The sequence below is a fragment of the Euprymna scolopes genome, chromosome 35, assembly GCF_053919585.1.
Source record: "Euprymna scolopes isolate OS-2025 chromosome 35, ASM5391958v1, whole genome shotgun sequence".
Taxonomy (NCBI): Eukaryota; Metazoa; Mollusca; class Cephalopoda; order Sepiida; family Sepiolidae; genus Euprymna; species Euprymna scolopes.
In genome coordinates, this window is record NC_136516.1 from 17,003,818 (window position 1) to 17,016,328 (window position 12,511).

Here is a 12,511-nt window from a genome sequence, read left to right on the forward strand (position 1 = left end):
AAAAACCCACCGAATATATGTCAGTCTATGTCATGGTAACATATTGAGCGAGTTTTTAACCGTATTTTGTATAGTTTATTTTTACCTCTTTTTCCCCAAAACTTCGTGTCAAAGAGGCGCCATTTTGAATTGTCCAATACATCGGTAAACACTGTATGCTTTTCGAGCTGAATAAACATGTTACATTGAATAAAAATACTAAAAACATATCCAGTTAGGTAGAAAAGTAACTTAATCTTGCCTTTGATAATATTTATTTGTTATATATTTGTTTTTTTGACAACTTTTTCGAATCTATGTGTACAGTAATACAAACCCGGAATTTCATAGTAAATGGTGCATATTTCCAACTGTTCTTTCTGGTATATGTTCTCAGGATTTGCTGCTACATTCGACATCAACTTTTTACAGATCGTCCAGTGGCGATATTTACGCACGTCCTTGTGTCGCATCATAGCGTAGGTGTCCTTGCGCAAACTTTAGTTGGATTTCAGGTGGCTCTGGCTCACACTACTTCCGTGTGGCAGAAACTAACCTGTTTCCATTGCGGAGACCACTATTCTTCTTGAAAGTATTTGTGATTAAGTTTTGATTTCAGACAGCCATTATAATCCTCTCCGTGTCATAGTGGAACCTGGAACGATCCTCTTTTTAACCAGTCTATTGAGCTTTTTTTCTTTAATCTAAAGTCCTGGGCGAATTCACCCAAAAATACTTGGCACACTATTGAGTGGCCCATTTTTCCAGTGTTTTTACAATGGAAATTCTTGGCGTGTTATTCGCAACTTTTTTTTTTTTAGCTATTTTTGTAAAATACTCGTTTTCTGATTCTATCTCATTTGTAAGACAGTCTTATCCAAAATGTGTGGTTTTCAGTTATAAAATTTCGTAGTCTATAAACTTGACTTTTGTCTTCAGTAGTAAAGGAATGGGGAGCTTTCAGCTACAGACTCACCAGTCCTCTAAGCATCATCCATAACACAGTGAACAAATTAAATGATAGTAAATTTTTTTTTCTATGTTCACTTGTAGTAAATCATAATTTATGCGTTTTCATTGGCTAATTTAAAATTAAATAACACAACTGACAAATAGAATTATAAAAATAAAACAGTTATTATTACAGCCGAAAATATACTAATTTCTAAAAAACAAAAAATAAATCTGAAGCCGAAATCGCTCGTCATTCACGGCCATTGCAGCCTCTGTTTAATGTGGTTAAGTGTCATCATTTCCTAATTATACCAGTGGTTTAATAAGTCAGAATACTGTACTTAGCGATGAACGATCCGAGTTCAAAGCTCACCCGAGGTATAAATATTTTTGCTCAGATTCAATCCCAAAATGAATATTTCCGTTTACGATATTGAACCATTAAATCTCAGGGTATCTAAATGTTCCTATTATTGAGTTGAAATTTTGTGTAATGATTAAATGTGGGTTAGAATGCACAAATCGAAAGGAAAGTTATTTTATTTCGAAAGCAAAATACTGACTCAGTGACTCACCTAAAAATAGTACACTAGGTACATGTAATATATTAGAAATCAAAAGGTCATGCGTTATATTAAGCAACAAAATAGTTCAGACACTTTTGGCAATAAGTGACTTACTATTGCAAGACTCATTTATCAAAACACCGAACAAATAGAACTTTACCAAATTTCACGAGAATTTTGAAAATAGTTCTAACTAGCACTGTAAAGTATTCACAGCAAGAAGTCCCCTAGATACTACCTTAGTATAGAGATTTCCTGTCTCTCTGTACAAGTGGAACTTTTAATGAACAAAAATTTTTTCCATCTGTGAAACAAAATACCACAAATCTGCTTGTCAACCAACTGCACCATGTCATCTTCAAGTTCAATGTAAACAAATACTTGCTGGGCCGCCATCTTAAGCAATATTCTGCCATTCTCTATTGATTCGAATTCTATCATTTGTAAATCATTTTGACTTACAAAAAGCGAAAAACTACCTATTTTTGCGTTACTAGGACCAATCTGGTAAAATACTAATAAACGTAATCAATCGCTCGAAAAAAAAAAAAAAAAAAAAAAAGTAATGTTCTACCAGTATTTTCTTTTATTTTCGATTTTTAAGCGATTAACGAGACCCCAAACTGGTTGTAGTCACAATGTGGGCACTCCAGCCACTCCACCTTTTTTTTTTTTTGGTTCTAACTTAGACTTTACACTACTTTTATTTTAAAGTTAAAAAAAAAAAAAAAAAAAAAAAAAAATTTTAAATAAATTAAAACACAAAAATAATTTATCCAAGCAGATAGAAGAGTAATTTAGCTTGCCTTTGGTAACAATTATTTGTTTATATATAACACACACACGTGTGTGTTTGGTTTTGTTGGCTATTGTAAAAATAAAATGCCCGGAACGTCTATTCCGCAGTTGGTATATTTTTTACGACCTAACCCAGTGTATTATAAACACCCCCATGTTAAGAACGGCTTTCGGAATAAACACCCCCCGACCTCGAAAAGTGCCTAGTATACTACATACTAAAGCTTACTATAAAAATTACGTGGGAGGGGTGATTCTCAGTGTTCAGGTTTATTTCAACCTCGTTTCTAACTCTGCCTACCCTCGTGAAGAGGTAATTTAAGGGATTACCGACCCTAATAAGTTTTGTGTTCGTTCAACTCTTGCAGCAGTTTGGCTTTCAAGATCAGCATCCCTGTGCTGACAAACACTTTCAAAAAGGTTTTCTGCGGTCTTTTTGGCTAGACAAAAACAAATAGGTGTTACATTTTGTGGTGATTGTTCAGGAGACGCCAGATCGAATTTTTAAATACGTCGTTTTAAACAAAAACAATATTACTTATCGAATTAATATCTAGAAAATAGTAATATATCCAAAAATACCGAAAATTCAGCGAGTTAGAGCAACTGCTATAAAGTCCATCGCTATAGGCTAAAATGTTATTCTAAATTAATCGTAAAACATGCGTTCCAAGTTATGTTCCGTGTGTGAACTCTCCGCCATCTATTATAACCCATCTAAAAAAATGCAATTTTACTCAATTTTCCGTAAAAATTACTTTTAACTTTCTACTCGTTGAATTTTCGTAATTTTATTACTATTTTCGATATCAATTAAGTGCGTAATATTCTTTTTGCTTAGGGGTGTTGATCTTGAAGAAAGCCACAACTTTTTTGGTTTTCTACGCGACATGTCACATGAAGAGAAAGACCACGCGTGCTTGTGCTTTCAGGTGTTGAGCGGCGCAGTTTCTATGGCTTCAACATTTTTCAACGTTCGTCTTTTTCTAACCTGCTATTTCGGTCAGCTTATCAAACTCAACGCGGCGACAGTCTGGCGTCAAAGACGGTTTCACTTCTAAAACAGGTTCTTTCGTTCAAACATCCTTTCTCTAAATCAACACGCGTTCGCCTCAATTGTACTATAGCGACTGTTAGAATAGCGCGCCTATTTAAATTACTTTGAGCCGACATCTCTATTAATGAAACCGTGACTGCCCCCCCCCCCCTCCATTTTCCTTATCACTGTTATAGCTGAATGCATCCTATGCATTTAACCGCCTCCTCTTATACATTCCGACCGAGAGATCTTTTTATGACCCTAACCGTTCCTTTAAATGCAATTGTTTACAGCTTTCACTTCGTTCACCGGGTATATTCACCAGGAAGGTTTTTTTTTTTTTTTTTTACATTCTTTCTCATGGGGTCAGTTGCTCTTATAAATTATTTAAACGATAGAGATCTTCCTAAGATTCCAATTTCTTTCCATGTCGTACCTTTCAGACCTAGGTATTTCGCTCAATATATGTTACCGTGACATAAGTTGACATATATTCGGTTGTTTTCTAACAGTATTTTGTCTAGTTTATTATTTATAATACCTTTTCCCAAACGTACCCTGTCCGAGAGAGAGTCGGCCGCCATTTTGAATTTTTCAATACATCGGTAAACACTGCATGTTTTTCGAGCTGAATAAACATGTTACACTGAATAAAAACACAAAAAATATATCCAGTTAGGTAGAAAAGTAACTTATCTTGCCTTTGATAACATTTATTTGTTCTATATTTGTTTTTTGACAACTTTTTCGAATCTATGTGTACAGTAATACAAACCCAAAAAATTTTAGAAAGTAACGCATTGTTTCATAAATAGATTTTTTTTTTTTATCATAGTTTAAGTGAACACCCTGTGTGTGTGTTTTTGTCCAGCCGTAAGGACTGCAGAAAGCATTTCTTTGTCAACATAGGAATGTTGATCTTGAAGAAAGCCGGGAGGACCTGAATAGCTCCCCTCCCCTCTCCCCTTATCGTAAAATTCCTTTTTATGTTTTTTCTGCGTATTATTGTCGATAAGACTTAACTTTCATATCAGAAGAAAAGTTTTAATGCCTTAACGAGGGGGGGGGGCACTTTTCAATTATAACGTTCTATTAAATTGACACCCCATTTTGCGGTTAATTAGCACAACTCACCCTGTTCACGTGGTCAATGTGGTGTTAAAAATTTTAATTTGGCAATAATTCAAACTGAAATAATTTATTAAAGAAAAATTTAATGGAAGAACGACCGCAAAGTGGGGTATCAATTTAATAGAACGTTATAATTAAAAAGTGATCCCCCACGGGAAAAAGTCATTAACTAAAAAAAAAAAAAAAAAAAGAGTGCTAAATGCACTTATTGATCCGCGCTATTTTTTAAATCGTATTTCCAAGTTTAATTAAAGTTTTATGGGTTTTTTTTTTTATTAAATTGTAAGGTTAAAGTTATAGAATAAGTACAAAACACCCTCCCCTCCCCATGTTAAGAATGGCTTTTTAAGTGTTATTTTAACACGGAGTACACTAGTACCAAAAAAGTCCTGCTAATATGAAAGTTAAGTCTTATTGACGATAATCGGCAGAATAAAATGTGAAAAAGAACTAATTTTACGGCAGAGGGGAAAACTCGTTTAGGTCCGCCGAAAGCCGCATTGTGAATACGTCGTCGACAGTCAGTAGATATTGTTGCTGTCGGGATGAGATATGGTTTCCGCCCCAGCAACTTCTAGACTTTACCTTCTCTTTGGGAAGGTGTTAGTTTATGGCTCCCCAGACATTTTTGTTTGTAGGTCAGTGCGCGCTAATCTTACTTCTCTAGTTATTCAAAACCACGACTGACCTTGTGTCAAACGTCCCAGAGAAAAGGCCAAGAAAATACGATACTCCTGCGATTTCCACGAAGTTACTCGTGTGTCCGGCAGATGACGGAAAGAACCGGAAACGGTCGACAAGTATTTTTTTTTTTTTTTTTTTTTTTTTTTTTAAAGACATTTTATTTTTCAACTCTAATGTCGTCGCCATTCTTAACATGGGGATGCGGGGGGGATGGTAGCTTGTGTGAGTGCTGTGCTGTGTGTCTTTGTAATAAGACTCGCCCGGTCGTTTCCAGTTATTCCCGTCATCTTCCGGACACACCCGAGTAACACCATGGGTCGATGAATGCAAAAGAACCCTGAATATTATAAGGTATACTTTAAATCCTCCAATATTAATTCAAGATATACACCAACACCACACCAGATGAATATATACGTGCTCGTCAATCAGTTTGACAATGGCTTTGTTGATTGTCTGGCTGAGGTATTGTTTGGACCGGTTCTAAGAGATTCACATCTTTTCTCCGAGGAGATAAGTTTATTGCTAATCGCCTGAGCCTCGATTTGGCCGAGATATGCCAATGGGACTGCTCAGACATTTTTGCAGTTCATAGCCGGTTTTTCCAAACCCACATCTGATATTCTAGTGGAGAAAATGGAGAAACCACATATGGAAGAGATTTGACAATTTTAAGCAGTTTTTGCGTCTTGCATAAAAAAAAAAAAACTACATTCCAGCTGACCCATTCCTCTTAAATTAGAATTGACCTTGCGTTTTTATTCGCTTTCGTGGAAAAGCAAAGTTATTTTGACGCTTCTTCGAACGAAAGCACATAACTGGAGAAATTGAATTTTCAATTAAAATCAACAGTATCTAGTTTACTGTCATTTCGAAATTAGTAAAATATCCAAAAATTACGAAAAATGATAAAGAAAATTACGGGTTTGTGTTACTATACAGATTCAAAAAAGTTGCCAAAAATCAAATATACAACAAATGTTATCAAAGACAAGATAAGTTACTCTACTTATCTGCAAAAGTTTTGTAGTTTTACTCACTTTAAAACGTGGAATCTTTCGAAAATCAGTGTTTATTTGAAAAAAGAAAAATGGCGTGCTCGCTGTTGAATACGGTAAGTTTGGGCAAGTATGTTACCGTAACAAGGTGGACATATATTCGATGGGTAACAGTATTTTGTATAATTATTTAGTTTGAACTAATTTGCCCAAACTTACCGTATTCAACAGCAAGTACTTAAAAAAAAAAAAAAAAGGTTTTTTTTTTGTTTTTTGTTTTTACGAGCACCCAGCGTAGTAAACACCCCAACCTCACGTTAAGAACAGCTTTCGGAATAAACACTCAGCCTCGAAAGCTGTTCTTAACATGGGGGAGGTTGGAAGTGTTAATACTACGCTGAGTAGTGTAACGAAAAAAAATTCCTCAAAATTTTGGTGTCTCAATCGATTATGAAATTATATTTTATTTCAACCTGACAAACATTGCTTTTAGTTGAAATGAACAAAACTTAATTAGACGAAATTAATATATAAGTGATTCAATTTTGCGTCGTTCGAGCTTCGGGTATGTTAGAGAAGGGAAACGAAAAACAGGATAAAAAAATTTTCAAATATAAATCCAAATAAATGTTACAAAAGACAAGTTACTTTTCTACTTAAATTTTTTGGTTTTAACTGCTCGAAAAAGAACTCCTGTCGAGTTGGTAAGTTAGACCGACAACATGGCCGACCCTGAACATGCCGCCTTCGGAGAGACGGTAATGGCTCAAAACTAAAGGGAAAATAAAACAAAATGCTGATAGAAATCCGCCCAATAAGTGTCATCGTGACACTGAATGGGTGGCTTTTTAGATTTCTATACTAAATAATACCCCGATTTTCGTCTATTCCAAAGAAGCACCCATTATTTTGTTCATGACTGACAAAATGTTTTTAGTTTTCGTCTCGGGTATGATTTTGCCATGTCCCAATTTTCAGGTTTTTATTTGCGGACTTTTTTTTTTTTTTTAATGCTTCTGTGATATATTTCTATCAATTCATATTTGCAAAATAAAAAGTTCAATTCTATGTTATGAAAAAAATTGTAATATATTTCAATTCTATTTTTTTAAAGTAATTTATAACGATAACGGGGTTTGTATTACTATACACAGATTCGAAAAAGTTGTCAAAAAAACAAATATATAACAAATAAATATTATCAAAGGCAATATAAGTTACTTCTCTACCAAACTGGATATATTTTTCGTGTTTTTATTCAATGTAACATGTTTATTCAGCTCGAAAACCATACAGTGTTTACCGATGTATTGGAAAATTCAAGATGGCGTCCGACTCTCTTAAACACGGTAAGTTCGGGAAAAGGTGTTATAAATAATAAACTAGACAAAATACTGTTAGAAATTCGCTCAATATATATTACCGTGACATAGCTTGACATATATTCGGTGTTTTTTTAATAGTATTTTGCCTAGTTTATTATTTATAACACCTTTTCTCAAACTTACCGTGTTTAAGAGAGAGTCGGCCGCCATTTTGAATTGCCCAATACATCGGTAAACACTGCATGTTTTTCGAGCTGAATAAATGTTACATTGAATAAAAACACAAAAAATATATCCAGTTTGGTAGAAAAGTAACTTATCGGTAAATTTATACAAACACCGTGACAGCGAATTAACCCTAACCCTAACCCTGTCACGGTGTTTGTATAATAATACCAACTTATCTTGCCTTTGATAACATTTGTTATATATTTGTTTTTTGACAACTTTTTCGAATCTGTACAGTAATACAACCCCCGATCACGGCCATGGAAGAACGCAAGAAAATGTTTAAACATTAAAACATTTTTTCCGATTCCATATTTACTAAACGAGGAATCGTTTTCATTAAAAATCTAGTTAGTAATATGCATCTAAGATTGAGAAAAGCAGTTTTCACTCAGTTTCGCTATTCACCACATAAGGTAAAATTCGGCAGCCATTTTGTTTTGCCACTTTTCAAGGCTGCTTTTCTCAATTTTAGATGCATATTAACTGGATTTTTAATGGAGATTCATCCTTTAGTAATATATAACGAAAATAAAACTAATAAGATTAATGGTATTTAAAAATAAATTTATAAAAAAGCTAACATTATTTTACCCTTACACCGGTTGCAATATTAGACTAAACTAATCAAACATTTGACAACCATAAGTTTGTTGCGGTTTCAACAACCGCAGTTTCATTTTGTATGGTTACCTTTAGGATGTAACTCTTTACAGGATTTTACGAACCATGGGTTGATGCACATAAGCACCTTGGGTGCTTAGTTTAATGCCGAAATTAGAGACGTCATTTTATTTCGCGCCCCTGTCGTTCAAATCCAAGAGAAAAAAAAAATCAGTATTTTAAACTATGACCGAAATTAGAAATAATAAAAAAGATATTAATTACTTCCGGAAAGAATTATGAAATAAAGTGAAAGAGAACGTATATCCATAATTATTTAATTGGAAATCTTTCGATTTAATGAAAATGGGAATCTGTAAACCCATTATTCTGTGCCCCCCCCTCAGAAATATTCCATGGACCCCGGTTGAGAACCCCGCCTTTAAAGGAAGTGAAAACACTAAAAACTTATTCAGCTATGTAGAACTTATCTTGCATTTGGTAACGTTTATTTGTTTTTTAACCACTTTTTTGTTTTACTGTCTATTGGTTTTTGGATTGATAATGAAAAGTGTTTATTTACCTTGAAACTGCTGTGTGAAGGCGGGTCGACGGATTCGACACCCGTTTGTTTATGTAGAAGGGCATGGCACAGGCGCTCAGCATCCGTCTTGGTTATCAGTCCACAACTGCCAGTACCACATGGTAAGATCCCAGCCGCGATAAAAACCTCTAATTGTTCGGGGCTGCACCGGGCGCAGAAAATATGAAGTTCATCACAAACAGCGTTGATTTGGGTGAGCGTGATTCGGCGAAGGACCGAATTCAATATTTGCGGTAGACACAATCGTTTCTCTCCACCGATAATAAAACATGCAATCCTTTCATTTTCCAAAAGGGTTTCGGATCGTTCGGCGTAAGAATCGTAAGGGGTGAACACGGGCATTTGTTGGATCGGATACGGGGGTGGCGATCGGAAAGGATCGCATTCCAGACCTTTCTCAGAGGGTAACTTGCTCACAGCACCAATCGTGGACGTAGTGGAACTGCTCATAGCACCCCGTCGAGAGCTGCCGTTCAGGTGGGGGTCATATACAAGCACCTCTTCGTCGTCTTCGTGTGCCGATGATGACGATGGACCTGACGAGAGACGGCCCTTTGTGGAGACAACTGCAGCAGAGGAAGATGATGACGACGACGGACGCGCCGTTATAGTCCGATCCCTCGGGGATGTCGGCCCGGCAGTGCTGGGGACACCTCCGGCCGCCGTGCTGGCCGGAGAGGTGGACCCGGCCCGACTACTATCAGTACTGCTCCCGGAGCGTACCCCAAGAATGGGGTTATGACCTGTGGTCGGGGTGAGGCTATGTCGGCTACCGACAACCGGGGAGCCTTGAAGGTGTTGCGAGGAAGGGGATAGGAGTAAAGCGCCGCCGCTTACGCCGGGGATCTGACTAGCGACTGTCACGGGACCGGTCGGGGTCGGGTAGCAATAATAATACACGTCTGATGGGGAAACGGGGGTACCAACAATGTTATCTGGGCCACATAAACTTCGAACTGCTGCACTCTGGTAGTTTTTTACTACCTCCCGAATGCGTCGGCTCACACGTTTGGGGTTTTGGTTATAGTCCATTGACGCGATTGGATTTCTTCGTTTTTAAGAGCAAGTTGGTCGGGAAAAAAATTTGGATTTTGCTTGGAAATATTTGATAGTTATCCCGTTTTTGTTTTTGAAGTTTGGTTGCTTTTGTTTGTTTGTTTCAGAAAAAAAAATGTTTACGGGTAAATAAACGCCAGTTCGTTTAGAACAGAGTTTTTGTTTTTGTTAAATAAGCAGTTGTTTTGTTTTTTTCACGTCCTCGTAAAGAAATATATTGTATTTCGTTAAATATAAAAATACATACTGCGTGCGTCTCGTTAAAAACCAGCTTAATATATATTTTTTAATTATCTGCGTTTGTGTTGTGTTATGGTATTTTTGGAGTAATAAAAAAAAAAATGTATGCTTTTATGTTGGTATATCCAAGCGGATTTGCTATATATATATATATATATATATATATATATATATATTATATATATTTATTTTTTGTTAAGCAAGCCGTACTTCTGGGTAAAAATGGTATCCATTATTTTTTTACTCCTGTAAAAAAAACAATTGCAGTTGGATTGTTTTTTTTTTTTGTTTTTTTTTAATTAAAATGAAAAAAAATTTTTAAAATAGATAAATATATTTACAAAAAAAAAATTCTCGTCTCTCAGGTTGTGTGCGATTTGTTTTTTTTTTTTTTTTGTTTTTTGTAAAATTAAAAATTCGCGTTTTTCTTTCTAATGAATTTTAACGACGATGCTCGCGTTTGATGTTAAAAAAAACATCCACGTTTCAAATTTTGTTTAAAATTATATCCAAAACAAAGCCAAATAACAAAAAAAAGCAAAAAAAAAACGGAAAACAAGTTAATTATAGTTGTACAGGGAGGTTCATTCTCGTCAAACGTGTTCAGTTTTCCGATTTGGTTCGCGATATAAACGTCCTTTTTGTCATGGCTTTACAATTTTCCCCACTTCAGTAGATCTTTGAATATATATACACATAAATATTTATCTATATATATAATTCTTTTTTTCCCCTTTTTTTTTCCTACTGTCGGTTGGGGAAAATGTACGCAGACACGGCCATGGTTTCAGACCTACTATCTGTCTGGTCTGTTATAACTGCTTTTCCGCGCACTCTGCCTCTCTCCCTTTCTCGCACTGCGAAACGTCGCTGTCTCCTACCACCTCAAATTCTCTACACGACAAACCAGTGCCCGCCTGATTCAACTACCTCTTCCCAATCCTCGCCCGCGTTCTGCTACTCCGTCGTCTACGTATTGTCTGTTTCTTAGTAGCGGTGAGAGTAGATAAATTGGTACACACATACACACGCACGCACCCAGACACACACACACACACACACACACACACACACATTTTTATATTTTATATGTATATATGTTATATACAGATATAAATATATATATTAATAAATATCTACACAAATACATATATATATACTTGTACACTATACTGATACAGTGATACACACACACACACACACACATTATATATATATATATATATATATATATATATATATATATATATATATATATATATATATATATATATTAGTTGATTTGAAAAGAAAACACAGTGAAAGGAGGAGATGGGATAGTGTTGATTTGCAGGGTGAAGGGGGCACGTTAAGACATTAAAGGAAACCTGAATACAAGGCAGGGAGGAGAACAAGAGTTAAAACAGACAGTGGGAAAGAGAGAGTAAAGCTTCTAGAGGGAGTTTGAAAAGTTAGAGATTGTTGACAATGTAGTTGAATATAGCCTAGCCGAACGGGAAGAGACAGAGAAAGATATATAAAGAGAGGGGGAGGGAATCGTCTATGGAATATGAAGGCAACTATTTTTAGACGAAATATAAGATATATGAGAGAGGGGGATTTTAATATTTTTTTGTATTTTGTTTTTTTTCCTTCGTCTTCACATTTGGACCTCATTTCACCAGTGCATTTAGGCCTACGTCGCGCTTCGCTTTTATAGTAAAAACAACCGTTCCTATTCACCTGCCTCCCCACGAGGGCAGAGTCGGTTTTTAATGTGGGGAAAATCCAGTTCCTTCAAAAGGGGCATTCTGGGTATTTGTTACGACCTGCCCTAGCGTAGTATAAACACCCCTAACCTCCCTATGTTAAGAACGGCTTTCCAGGTTGGAGGTATTTATTCCGAAAGCCGGGAGTTTGGAGGTGTTTATACTACGCTGGGACAGGTCGTAAAAAAGACCGCATTCTAGGTAGGAACAAAAATAGAAAAATGTCTCGGTCTATAAGGATTTCGTGTTTGTATTACTGTACACATAGATTCAAAAAAGTTGTCAAAAAACAAATATATAACAAATAAATGTTACCAAAGGCAAGATAAGTTACTTTTCTACCTAACTGGATATATTTTTCGTGTTTTTATTCAATGTAACATGTTTATTCAGCTCGAAAAATATGCAGTTTTACCGATGTATTGGAAAATTCAAAATGGCGCCCGACTGTCTCTTTAACAGGTAAGTTTGGGAAAAGATGTTATAAATAATAAACTAGACAAAATACTATTAAAAAACAACCGAATATATGTCAACTTATGTCACGGTAACATGTAT

General features: G+C 35.6%; 1 protein-coding gene across 8 annotated transcripts in view; it reads right to left on the minus strand.

Moving 5' to 3' along the window:
* The window catches only part of LOC145259713 (uncharacterized), a 164,219-nt gene extending 153,895 nt beyond the window's left edge, over positions 1-10,324 (minus strand). For 7 of the 8 annotated variants that reach the window (XM_080117401.1, XM_080117400.1, XM_080117399.1 and 4 more), the window contains exon 1: positions 8,889-10,301. In XM_080117401.1, coding sequence (XP_079973527.1) covers positions 8,889-9,941 — 1,053 coding nt within the window. In that variant the 5' untranslated portion in view covers positions 9,942-10,301. Of the gene's footprint in view, positions 1-8,888 lie in introns of all 8 variants that reach the window. The other variant, XM_080117395.1, reaches the window with a different exon arrangement.
* Between the last annotated feature and the right edge of the window lie 2,187 nt (positions 10,325-12,511).